Raw genomic sequence first — 13,297 nt, 5'->3', positions numbered from 1 at the left:
CTGTTGCAAATGACAGGATTTTCTTCTTTTTTATGGCTAAATAATATTCCTGTGTGTGGTGTGTGTGTGTGTGTATGTGTGTGTGTGTGTGTGTGTGTGTCACACGTTCTTTATCCACTCATGCTTCAATAGGCACTTGGTTTGTTTCCGTGTCTTGGCTCCTGTGATTAATGCTGCAGTGAACATGGGAGTGCAGGTATCTTTTTTTTTCTTTTCTTTTTAAGGAACACTTATTTATTTATTTTTGGCTGCGTTGGGTCTTTGTTGCTGCACGCGGGCTTTCTCTAGTTGTGGTGAGCGGGGGCTACTCTTTGTTGTAGTGCGCGGACTTCTCATTGCAGTGGCTTTTCTTGTGGAGCACGGGCTTCAGTAGTTGTGGCACATGGGCTCAGTAGTTGTGGCTCACGGGCTCTAGAGCATAGGCTCAGTAGTTGTGGTGCACCGGCTTAGTTGTTCCTCAGCATGTGGGATCTTCCCGGGCCAGGGATCGAACCGGTGTCCCCTGTGTTGGCAGGCAGATCTTAACCACTGCGCCACCAGAGAAGTCCCGCAGGTATCTTTTTGAGTTAGTGATTTTGTTTCTTTCAGGTATATACCCATAAGTGGGATTGCTGATATGGTAGTTGTATTTTTTTTTAATAGATCTTTATTGGAGTATGATTGCTTCACAATACCGTGTTAGTTTCTGTTGTACAACAAAGCGAATCAGCCATATCCATACACACGTCCCCATATCCCCTCCCTCTTGAGCCTCCCTCCCACCCTCCCTATCCCACCCCTCTGGGTCATCGCTAAGCACTGAGCCGATCTCCCTGTGCTATGCTGCTGCTTCCCAGCAGCCAACTATTTTACATTCGGTAGTGTATGTATGTTGATGCTTCTCTCACTTCGCCCCAACTTCGCCCTCCTACCCCATGTCATCAAGTCCATTCTCTATGTCTGCCTCTTCATTCCAGCCCTGCAACTAGGTTCATCAGTACCATTTTTTTTTTTTTTTTTAAGAATCTGTATATATCTGTTAGCATACGGTATTTGTTTTTCTCTTTCTGACTTACTTTACTCTTCATGACAGACTCTAGGTCTATCCACATCACTACAAATAACTCAATTTCATTTCTTTTTATGACTGAGTAATATTCCATTGTAAATATATGTACCACATCTTCTTTATCCATTCATCTGTCGATGGACACTTAGGTTGCTTCCATGTCCTGACTATTGTCAATAGTGCTGCAGTGAACATTGTGGTACATGTCACTTTTTGAATTATTGTTTTCTCAGGGTATATGCCTAGTAGTGGGATTGCTGGGTCATGGTAGTTCTATTTTTAGTTTTTTAAGGAATCTCCATACTGCTTTCCATAGTGGTTGTATCAATTTACATTCCCACCAACAGTGTAGGAGGGTTCCCTTTTCACCACACCCTGTCCAGCATTTATTGTTTCTAGTTTTTTTGATAATGGCCGTTCTGACCGGCGTGAGGTGATACCTCATTGTAGTTTTGATTTGCACTTCTCTAATAATTAGTGATGTTGAGCATCTTTTCATGTGCCTCTTGGCCATCTGTATGTCTTCCTTGGTGAAATGTCTATTTAGGTCTTCCACCTGTTTTGTAACTGGATTGTTTTTTTGATATTGAGCTCCATGAGCTGTTTGTATATTTTGGAGATTAATCCCTTGTCTGTTGTTTCATTTGCACATATTTTCTCCCATTCTGAGGGTTGTCCTTTTGTCTTGTTTATGGTTTCCTTTGCTGTGCAGAAGCTTTTAAGTTTAATTAAGTCCCATTTGTTTATTTTTGTTTTTATTTCTGTTACTCTAGAAGGTGGGTCAAAAAAGATCTTGCTGTGATTTATGTCAAAGAGTGTTTTTCCTATGTTTTCCTCTAAAAGTTTTATAGTGTCTGGTCTTACATTTAAGTCTTTAATCCATTTGGAGTTTATTTTTGTGTATGATGTTAGGTAGTGTTCTAATTTCATTCTTTTACATGTAGCTGTCCAGTTTTCCCAGCACCACTTATTGAAGAGGCTGTCTTTTCTCCATTGTATGTTCTTGCCTCCTTTGTCATAAATTAGATGCCCATGTATATGTGGGTTTATCTCTGGGCATTCTGTCCTGTACCATTGATCTGTATTTCTGTTTTTGTGCCAGTACCATACTGTCTTGATTACTGTAGCTTTGTGGTACAGGTTGAAGTCAGGGAGTCTGAGTCCTCCAACTCTGTTTTTCTTTCTCAAGACTGCTTTGGCTATTTGGGGTCTTTTGTGTTTCCATACGAATTGTAAGATTTTTTGTTCTAATTCTGTAGTTTGGTAGTTTGATAGGGATTGCATCAGTGTTTTATAGTTTTCTGAGTACAAGTCTTTCGCCTCCTTAGGCAGGTTTATTCCTAGGTATTTTACTCTTTTTGTTGCAATGGTAAATGGGAGTGTTTCCTTAATTTCTCTTTCTGATTTTTCATTGTTGGTGTATAGGAATGCCAGAGATTTCTGTGCATTAATTTTGTATCCTGAAACCTTACCAAATTCATTGATTAGTTCTAGTAGTTTTCTGGTGGCATCTTTAGCATTTTCTATGTGTAGTATCATGTCATCGGCAAATAGTTTTACTTCTTCTTTTCCAATTTGTATTCCTTTTATTTCTTTTTCTTCTCTGATTGCTGTGGCTAGGACTTCCAAAACTATGTTGAATAATAGTGGTGAGAGTGGACGTCCTTGTCTTGTTCCTGATCTTAGAGGAAATGCTTTCCGTTTTTCACCATTGAGTATGATGTTTGCTGTGGGTTTGTTGTATATGGCCTTTATTCTGTTGAGGTAGCTTCCCTGTATGCCTACGTTCTGGAGAGTTTTTATCATAAATGGGTGTTGAATTTTGTCAAAAGCTTTTTCTGCCTCTATTGAGATAATCATATGGGTTTTATTCCTTAATTTGTTAATATGGTGTATCACATTGATTGATTTGCGTGTACTGAAAAATCCTTGCATCCCTGGGATAAATCCCACTTGATCATGGTGTATGATACTTTTAATGTGCTGTTGGATTCTGTTTGCTAGTATTTTGTTGAGGATTTTTGCATCTATGTTCATCAGTGATATTGGTCTATAATTTTCTTTTTTTGTGATATCTTTTTCTGGTTTTGGTATCAGGGTGATGGTGGCTTCGTAGAATGAATTTGGGAGTGTTTCTCCCTCTGCAGTTTTTTGGAAGAGTTTGAGAAGGATTCGTGTTAGGTCTCCTCTAAATGTTTGATAGAATTCGCCTGTGAAGCCATCTGGTCCCGGACCTGCCTCTCCTGTTCTCCCCTCGGCTTCCTTCCTATGCCCCCAAGGACCCACGTGACCTGGAGGGGGCTTTGGGGGGCAGGAGACTGGCCTGGGAGCTCAGCAGGCTCCCCCGGCCCCAGTTGGGAGGGCAATCGCCCACTGCTCCTTTCCTGCTCCTCCCGGAGGGCCCCTCCCGCCTGCCACTCCTGATCTCCCTGGCCTCCCTCCTATGCCCCCAGGACCCATGCGGCCTGGATGGGGCTTTGGGGGCTGGGGGAGCAGCTTGGAAGCTCAGCAGGCTCCCTGGACCGAGTGGACCAGGCGTTCGCCCTCCACTCTTCTCCCGCTCTTCCTGGAGAGTCCCTCCCACCTGCCTCTCCTGATCTCCCCAGCCTCAGGGGTGCCGATCTTATCTGGTCTCCACTTCTCCTCCCCCCTTGGTCCCCCTACATCCTACTGGTTTACTCTGGGGTTCCTCTTGTCTCCTTGGGGGTCAGAGTCCCCCACCAGTGGCCGGCAAGCGCCCTAGTTGTGGTGAGAGGCTGACTCCGCGTCTTCCCACAGTTCCACCTTGACTCCTCCTCTGGTAGTTCTATTTTTAATTTTTTAAGGAACGTCTGTACTGTTTTCCACAGTGTCTGCACCAATTTACATTCCTATCATAGTGCACAAGGGTTCCCTTTTTTTTCCGCAGCCTCACCAATACTTGTTATTTCTTGTCTTTTTGATGATAGCCATTTTAACAGGTGTGAAGAGATATGTCATTGTGGTCTTGACCTGCAGTTTCCTGATGATTAAGGATGTTGAGCACCTTTTCATGTACCTCTTGGCCATGTGAATATCTTCTTTGGAAAAATGTCTATTCGGATCCTTTGCCCACTTTTTAAAATTTTTTTGAAGACTTTTTTCTTCCTGTGGACCATGGTGTTTTGGTTTTTTTTTTTTTGGCAGATATAGTGCTCACTTATTCTCTCCATGTTTAAAAAAGAATTTCAAAATAACAAAATAATTTTATACACCGTATAATCAGGGTAGGGTTGGGCTCAGGGGACCATTTCGTTGTTCACAGTGTGGGCAGAAACCGCTGTGTCCAGACATTTTTGGAGCTAGTTTAGCTTTCAGCTCTGAGTCCTGGTCCCAGTCTTGAAACCACAGAAAGTTAGGGGCTGGAATTTTCTCAGCCACAGGGATGAGGTTCTCGTTCAGATGGGAGGAGAGAGCTTCCTGCACGGGATCAATAAAACCTCCGATGCAGAAACATGAGGAAGCAAGGGCAGAGGGCACCGGGGCTGAACCAGAGGGGCCTGTCGTGGCGGCGGGGAGGAGCCCTCTCCCGATCCAGCATTTCCCTGTGCTCACCCCTGTGTCTCCACTCAGTAGAAGAGGCTGCCTGAGAGCAGGAGCAGCCAGTGTATTTGATGGAGGAACTTTCTCCTAGTAGCTTCCAGAACCTGAAGACAGGGCCCAGTACGAACTTTGACCGGATTCATGAGATCCCAGGATGCCTGGGAGCTACAAGCCCTTGATTACTGAGATGACCCTGCCAATGGGCCCAGCTCCTGGAGGGCACGGTCCGGTAGTTTTGCAAGGACAGCCCTTGACTAGGGCAGATGGACCCGCACAGTCACACTGGAGTGGGACAGATAGACTCCATACCGCTCAGACCAGAAATCAATGTCCCGGACCAAGTGTTCAAAAGACACAAAGCGTACAGCCTTCTTACGGTTGGAGAACACATGGCTAGCCTCAAAGGAGAAACTCTTTCTACACTGCTGGATGGGAAAAGACCAAGGAGAGTAATGATGCAGGACGGCCTGGTTGGCATCTAGAGGCTGGACAGTTAGCCCATATAAACTGTCAGTGTACTGTTGGTCTGTCCACCAGTCAGAGACAAAAATCTCAGGTTTTCCACTGTCCAGGAGTTCCGGCCACAGACCCTCCTCCTCCAGATCTGACACCTGCTTCTTTTGACACCACCTGTAGGAAGACAGGAAGCTGGTCTGTATACAGGCCCTGGGAGTGACCTCCCAGTTTTCCTCTGCCCCCCAGGCATCTCCTCCGGTCGGCACCGTCCATTTCAGGAAGGCTTCGCCACTGGGGTTCGGAAGGAGGTTGCGTCCTATGGGTGTGCTCTCGCAGAAGCGGCCCAGGACACAGGGCCTGGGGTCGTTGGCGGGGGCAGGTAGGTGTGGAGGGTGGGTGACAGGGTGGTGTGGCCTCGGGCCAGGATTCTCAGCCACAGGGCCTGGCAGTCCACCAGGTCGTGCCAGTGCCGGCACCCCCGGCGGCAGCGCCCGGGCACGTGGCTCAGCACCATCACAAGCAGCTCCGATGACAGTTGGCCCAGACCCAGCGCCTCCTTGGGTTCGGGGTCCTGAGCGGGGACCCCGGCGGGCAGGCCCCTGGCGGCTGAGGTGTACATGGTCTCCTCTCCAGGCCCGGCTGCCACTGCTTCTAGGGGGAGAGACACAGTGGACAGGAGGCACAGTAAGCAGATTATGTACTGTTGGGAAATTACTAAAAATAAAATCCCGAGCTTCTCGAGGGGGCGGAGTCAAGATGGTGGTGTGAGAAGACGCGGAGTTTGCGTCTCCCTACAACGTCTCCCCACAACTAGGGCACCTGCTGGATGCTGGTGGGGGACCTCAAGGCCCAAAGAGATGGAAAGAACCCCCAAGTGAACCGGTAGAACGTGGGGGCACTGAAGGGGGAATAGAAGTGGAGGCCGGACAGGACCGGCACCCCTGAGGGGTGGCTGAGAGGGGCGAGGGGTTCCCACACCTGGAGGGACCCTTGGGGGCTCGGATCGGGGGGTGGGGGGAGCGCGCCCAGCGTTTCCCCCGCCCAGTTGGCCGGGGAAGTCTGCCCAGCTCTTGGGCGGGGTCCTACGCCCTCAGAGTTCCCATCCCGTCCGGGCTGCGCTGGCCTTGGGGGCATAGGGAGGAGGCAGGCGGGAGGGCACTCCAGAACCTGAGGAGCAGCAGAAGGAGTGGAGGGCGTTCGCCCCACCCACTCGGGCCCCGAGAGCCTACTGGGCTCCCAGGCCTGGTCCCCTGCCCTGCAAGCTCCCCCGTCCCCCCGCCCCACCACACTGGTCCTCTGGGGACCATTTTTAAAGTCTCTATTGAATTTGTTGCAGTATCGCTTCTGTTTTATGTTTTGGTTTTTTGGCCATGAAGCATATGGGATCTTAGCTCCCTGACCAGGGATTGAACCCACACCCCCTGCATTGGAAGGCGAAGTCTTAACCACTGGACCGCCAGGGAAATCCCACTTTGCCCACTTTTTAATTGGATTTATTTTTGTTATTGATTTATGTGTTCCTTATATATTTTGGAAATTAACCTCTTATCAGATGTATGGGTTGCAAAGTTTTGTCCCATTCTGTAGGTCGCCTTTTCATTTTGTTGATGGTTTCCTTTGCTCTGCAGAAGCTTTTTAGTTTCATGTGATCCCACTTATTTTTTTTTGTTTTTGTTGTCTTTGCTTTTGGTGTCATATCCAAAAAATAATTGCCAAGACCAATGTCAGGGAGTTTAATACCTATGTTTTCTTCTTTATGGTTTCACGTCCTACATTCAAGTTCTTAATCCATTTAGAGTTAATTTTTGTGAGTGGGGTAATAAGCTAGGGGTCTAGTTTCATTCTTTTGCATGTGAAGACCCAGTTTTCCCAGCACCATTTGTTGAAGGGACTGTCTTTCATCCACTGAGTGTTGTTGGTCTCTGCTCTCCCCTCCCGCCCTCTGTCTCCCTCCCTCCTCCTCCCCATCCATGGGACCACCTCCTTCGTGACCTGCCTGGGTTATTGCTGCAGAGATGACTCTGGTAACTGCCTCCTTAGGTCTTGTCACTCCACCGTCATGGCTGCCTTGGTCTCTCGTTTCCATCCTCCCTCCAGACACGTGCTTACTGTCCTGCCAGCACTTCAGACTTACACTTAAGGCTGGACTTGTCACCTGGCACAGCTGCTCTGCCCCAGCTTCCTCTTCTTGTTGACTTGTTTGGCATTTGTCATTAGAGACGCTCAGACCCCAGCGTCATTGTTGCCCCGCGGTGGGCCCCTAACTTCCTGTCCTGTCCCTCCAGTGGCTTCCTCCTGCTGTCGGGACGCTGCCCTCCAAGGCCGGGCGCTTCCCTGACGTCCTTCCGGCGGCAGCAGCCGCTTGCTGGTTGTTGGCGCTGTCCAGCGCTGTACTGCGCCTTTCACTTGGGCTTTGTGATTTGATCCTTACTGCAGCCCTGTGAGCGGCTGGTGCTCTGAATTCCATTTTACAAGCGAGGAAACTAAGGCCACAGGGGACGTGCGGCCAGGGTCACCGAGCAGGCATGGCAGAGCCACAGTCTGATTTCAAAGCCCACCTCGACGCTCCGTCACCTGGATCTCAGCCCTGACCATGGTTTCCTGCTCCCTGTTCAGTAAAACCCCACATCCGTGGTCTGCCGTTCCCCGCGTGCCTTGGTCTGGCTCCAGGGTTCCTCTGGGACAGCGCCTGGCTCTTCCCTTGTGTCCATGACCCACAGGGAGCCCACGCAGTGACGGAGGCACTAGAGGGAGCAGGCCAGGGCTGGGTGGGCCTGAGGTGGGCGATGCTGACATGGCAGCAACCGGAGAGAACCCAGCCCAGTGCGGCCAGAGAGGAGGTGAGCACTGGAAAGCTCCTCGTCGGATGTTTCTGTTTGGCGAGCTTTTGTCAGCCCTCCCCTTGTCTCAGGGCGTGGGTGTAAGCAGTCATGAGGAGTGAGAAGAAGTCTGTGGTCTGTTTGTTTCTGCCTGTTTTAGGGCCCTTTTGTGTTTGCATGTGTTGAAATTTAGAGCAGAAATAAGCTTTTGACTCGCCAGCAGTGATGCCAGGAGTCCTCAGCTGGGGGGACAGGGAGCCCCTGGCCACCTCCTGTCATGTCCAGTCCTGCTGCGTCCCAGGCTGCACTTCACGGCATGCACGTGTCCCCGTGTCCCTGGGGTGAGGGCCAGTCTGGGTGCATCCAGGGCGGGGTGGAGAGACAGGCGTGTGGAGCTGGCTTCGTGTCGTTCCAGAGGTGGGATAGAATGAAGTCGTGAATTCAGTCTCTCCTAGGGGAGAGTTTTCCTGGCCCTAAGGAGGATGCTGTGGGAAACCGGGGCAGAGCCTGGCTGGGTCTGCTGCTGACGTGCAGGTCTGAGTTTGGGCGCCTGCCTGCACGGCCACCTTGCCCCGGGTGGTCACCCCGTGTTGGGTGCAGAGGCCACCTGGCCCTCGGCTCTCAGGGACCTGCCGTTCCCACCCGCGCGGCTGTGGCTTGGGCTGTCCTAGGTGCCGTGACCTGATGGGCTGCATGGTGGCTGCTGCCTTCTCGGTGGAGCTGTGTCCACGGTCAGCACCACTGAGACTCCCGGCTCGGAGCCCCTGGAGAGCTGGTCACTCAGTGGGGAGGACAGGACAGTGGGGGGCGCCGGCTTCCTTGGCTGCTCCATTGAGGAAGCAGAATGTCAGGCTGGAATTTTCTAAGTGCCAAAGGCTGTGAACGTGTCAATGTAGCAGAGAGCCCTGTGTGTATCTTTTTTGTGTAAAAGCTTCACGTGGTTGCGAAGCGTTGGACCGTGATGTGTTTCCCCGTAATCGGTTTTATTTTTGGCTTGTTTCTAGGGACATTCCGGAGAATCACCGCAGCTGCCTCGAGACTCTTGACGGACGGCGCGGACGGCAGCTTCTACGGCCTGGAGAGCTTGAACGCGTGGGTGCGCTCCATGGTCCCCACCCACCCGGCCCTCGTGCTGCTCTGGTGTCAGATCCTCCTGCTGGTCAGCCACACCGACTACCGCTGGTGGGCAGAGGTACAGCAGACCCCCAGGTACGTGCGCTCTGCTCCCCGGGAGGCCAGCCTGGGCTCGTGGGCCGGGGCTCGGAGCAGCTTGAGCTCTGGCTCCCTTTTCACGAGGCTTTGTAAAGAATCCACCGCATGTTAATCTTTCTTTCATGGACACTCTATTGTAGGGAAAACGTGGTCCGACTACAGGCGTTCAGAATAGCCGCTGCTTTTCACAAGTGATTTCTTTGACAAGTTCTTTGACACTGTTCCATCTTACGGGCCGTTTCTGTCATGCCGTGTCCCTCCTGCTGGGTTCTCATCCTTAAATGGTTCCAGAGCCAGACATGTTGCGATGGCTTAACTTCATTATAAGTTAAATGTGGTTCCGGTTATTCTTAGATAATGAAGAAATTATTTAGCAGCCTTTCAAAACTACTTGGAAATACCTTATTTTTTTTATCATTCAAGAAGACTTGTGAAGTATCTGATTGTGGGTGGCCCTGTTTTGCAAAAAGTTGTCAGGTCTGAGTCTCTGTTTCTAGGCACCCTCTTGCTCAGCCATTTGTACATATGTGGAAAGAAAAGATTTGAGTTCCGCCCCCCCCACCCGCCCCGCAGCTGAGTCCTCAGTGCAGTGTTTCTGGAAGACTCAAGAGCCGATGGCGAGGAGAGAAAGCTATGGAAATAGGAGACTGCAGGGGCTGCAGGGTTGAGGTCAGCTCCTCTCTGCTCAAGCACGGAAAGACAGCCAAGTGCGGCCGTGGGTCCCGCGTTGGCTGGTCCAGTGCTCTCGGTGGAAAAGCCAACGTGAGCAGCAGTATTACACCTCTACCCTGTGCTATATGTTGTGGGACATGCAAAGGAAAAATAATCGCTGCTTCCTACCCTCCAAGTGCTTACAGTTAGTTGGGGAGGACAGAGCAGTGAAAACATTCGACATGCTTAGAGAACAGTTTAAGCCTGTCATGATGACTAAAGTATTGTAAGAGTCGGAAACAGAAAATCTGTGTCTTCTACTTCAGAGCTTCTTCACTGTGCGTGTAAATCAACTGGGGAGCTTGTTCAAATCAGATTCTGATTCAGCAGATGGCTGATGGTGCCTGGGACTCTGCATTTCTGCCAGACTCCTGGGGGTACCAGTGCTCTGATCCATGGAGTACGCTCTGAGCAGTGAGGCCCTGGGTCCTTGAGGATTTTGCCTCAGAGCACCCAGGGGGCTGTTCCAAGGACCAAGCCTGTGCTCCAGCCCACTGTCGGACCGGATGGCTGGGCACCGTAGGAATTAGGGTCCTGGGCTCTTGTGTTATTGCAGCCTCCCCAGTAGCCTCCCTGGACACCAAGGGCAGGACTTGAGTTAGCTGATAATACTAACAGATGTTGGGTGGGTGGACGGTAAGTGAGAAGGTATCCACCGCCCAAATGGATCCTCAGCCAGTGTTTCTTAGCTTCTGCCCCACTCTCCTTCTCCTCCTCCTCTTCCTCTGCCTTTGCACATATGGTGGGTGGTGAGGGCAGAGGCCCACCTGGAGTGGGTTCAAGAGGAAATGGGAGGGCAGACCCCAGTCTGATGAATGGAGGGCCTTCCACAGAAGAATCATGTGGGCTCTCCAGCAGTGTCAGTCAGTGTCATGGAAGATACAGAACTGTTGGCTTGGATGAAAAGACGTAAGAGCACATGACAAATAGGTACAGTTTTATGATCCTTGATTACATTCTGGATCTGGGGGATGAAACCACTAGAAAGGACATTATTGGGTCAACAAGCTACATTTGAATGTGAGCTCTACATAACTTGTTGCTTTTGGTTATGAGTAGTACTTAGGGGACACACTTGCTGAGGTATTTAGGGGTGCAGTCTCTTGACCTGCAGATTACCCTCAAATGGTACAGCCCCCCAAATTGCGTGTGTGTACAGCGTGCGTGAGTGTCGAGTGTGTGTAGGGTATGTGTGTATGTGTGGAGCACGTGCATGTGTGTGGCGTGCGTGCCTGAGCGCAAAGGTGGTGACTTACTAGTAGTTGAATCTAGGTGAAGAGTATGTCGCTGTTAATTAAATTATTCTTTTTTTATATATAAATTTATTTATTTATTATTATTATTTTGGCTGCATTGGGTGTTTGTTGCTGTGCGCAGCTTTCTCTAGTTGTGGCGAGCGGGGGCTACTCTTCGTTGCGGTGCGCGAGCTTCTTGTTGTGGTGGCTTCTCTTGTTGTGGAGCTCGGGCTGTAGGCGTGTGGGCTTCAGTAGTGGTGGCTCGCGGGCTTCAGTGGTTGTGGCTCGTGGGCTCTAGAGCTCAGGCTCAGTAGTTGTGGCGCACGGGCTTAGTTGCTCCGCGGCATGTGGGATCTTCCTGGACCAGGGCTCGAACCTGTGTCCCCTGCATTGGCAGGCGGATTCTTAACCACTGGGCCACCAGGGAAGCCCTGAATTATTCTTTGAGCTTTTATATCAGCTTGAAAGTTTTCAAAATAAAAGTTAAGGAAAGAAAATGACGAAAGAGGGACATTTAGAGAGCAGCTCTACACAACGGTTAGGAGGAGTTTCGCTCTGGAGGGAAACAGAGACATGGGAAATGAGGACATGAGAGAGTTTCTAGATGAGAGAACGAATGGCATGGGTGACCCCCTTACAGAAGAGAGCGTTATCCTAGAGTTGGCAAGAGCAGATGGGATCTAAGGGACAGACATTGGCTTTATGATATTGATTTATTTTTTGCCAGCTTTTTATAGTTCAACTTACATTTTCCTGATTTCTCTCCATATATTAGCCGATATGGGAAACTCACTGATTCTGGGTTCTCAGCTCAGTCATTATTTCCTCAGGGAAGCCTTCCTGACTTCTCTTTGATTGGTGAAGTCTCACTATCTGCTCTTACCCCAACCTTTGCCTCTTTTTTGTGGCATGTGTTGAGACTGTAATTTGACATTTATTTGGGTGATAATTTGGTTAATATCTCTCCCTCTAGATCATAATTCCCACAAGGGCCCTCATAGTGTCCCCAGCACTAACATGAGTTAGTGATTTAATTACCCTGATAATAGAAATAATAATAATGTATTGGTAAAGACCTTTTATATATAGATCACTAGCACTTATATAGCATTAAGTGCCAGATGTTGTTCTGTGGGCTTTCCACTATAAGTTATTAAAATCTCTCGAAAGGCATGTATATTATAGACAGGGAAACTTCTTTTCCCAGGGAAGTTAAATAACTTGCCCACTATCACACATTAACAGACATGTGTGCATGCATGATCCCCCAACTCGATTATTTTCACCTATAATAGCTGAAACTGTCATATAAGTGTGGGTTTATTTCTGGGCTATTTTCTCTTCCATTGATCTGTGTGTCTGGTTTTATGTCAACACCGTACTGCTTTGATTACTGTGGCTTTGTAGTGTAGTTTGAAACCAGGGAGTGTGATACCTCCAGTTTTGTTCTTCTTTCTCAAGATTGCTTTTGGCTGTTCGGAGTCTTTTGTGGTTCCATTCAAATTTGAGAATTTTTTGTTCAAGTTCTGTGAAAAATGCCATTGGAATTTGGATGGGGATTGCATTGAATCTGTAGATTGCTTTGTGTGGTATGAACATTTTAACAATATTAATTCTTCTAATCCATGAGCATGGAATATCTTTCCATTTATTTTTGTCTTCTTTAGCTTCTTTCATCAGTGTCTTTCAGTGTATAGTCCTTTCACCTCCTTGGTTAAATTTATTACTAGGTATTTTATTATTTTGATGCAATTGTAAATGGGATTATTTCCTTAATTTCTCTTTCTGATAGTTTGTTATTTGTGTATAGAAATACAACAGATTTCTGTATATTGATTTTGTATCCTGCAATTTTACTGAATTCATTGATTACTCCTAACAGGTTTTTAGTGGACTCCTTAGGGTTTTCTATGTACAGTATCATGTCATCTGTAAGTAATGAAAATTCTACTTCTTTCTGACTTGAATGCCTTTTATTTCTTTTTCTTGCCTAATTGCTTTGGCTAGAACTTCCAATACTATGTTGAATAAAAGTGGCAAGAGTAGGGATCCTTGTCTTGTTCCTGATCTTAAAGGAAGAGCTTTTAGCCCTTCACCATTGAGTATGATGTTAGCTGTGGGCTTGTCATATACGGCCCTTATTATGTTTAGGTACGTTCTCTCTGTACCCATTTTATTGAGAGTTTTTATCATAAATAGATGTTGACGTTTGTCAAATGCTTCTGCATCCATTGAGATGATCATATATTTTTTAT

General features: G+C 48.3%; 1 protein-coding gene across 1 annotated transcript in view; it reads left to right on the top strand.

The window, feature by feature from the left end:
* Positions 1 to 13,297, top strand: part of HTT (huntingtin) — a 136,142-nt gene that overhangs the window by 93,031 nt on the left and 29,814 nt on the right. The window contains exon 41 of the mRNA XM_065877465.1: positions 8,889 to 9,093. Within this exon, the coding sequence (XP_065733537.1) occupies positions 8,889 to 9,093 (205 nt within the window). The remainder of the gene's footprint in view (positions 1 to 8,888; positions 9,094 to 13,297) is intronic.

The sequence above is a fragment of the Phocoena phocoena genome, chromosome 5 (genome assembly GCF_963924675.1).
Source record: "Phocoena phocoena chromosome 5, mPhoPho1.1, whole genome shotgun sequence".
NCBI classification, from domain to species: Eukaryota; Metazoa; Chordata; class Mammalia; order Artiodactyla; family Phocoenidae; genus Phocoena; species Phocoena phocoena.
The sequence above is the reverse complement of the archived record's forward strand: the minus strand, read 5'-3'. Positions and strand labels throughout refer to the sequence as shown.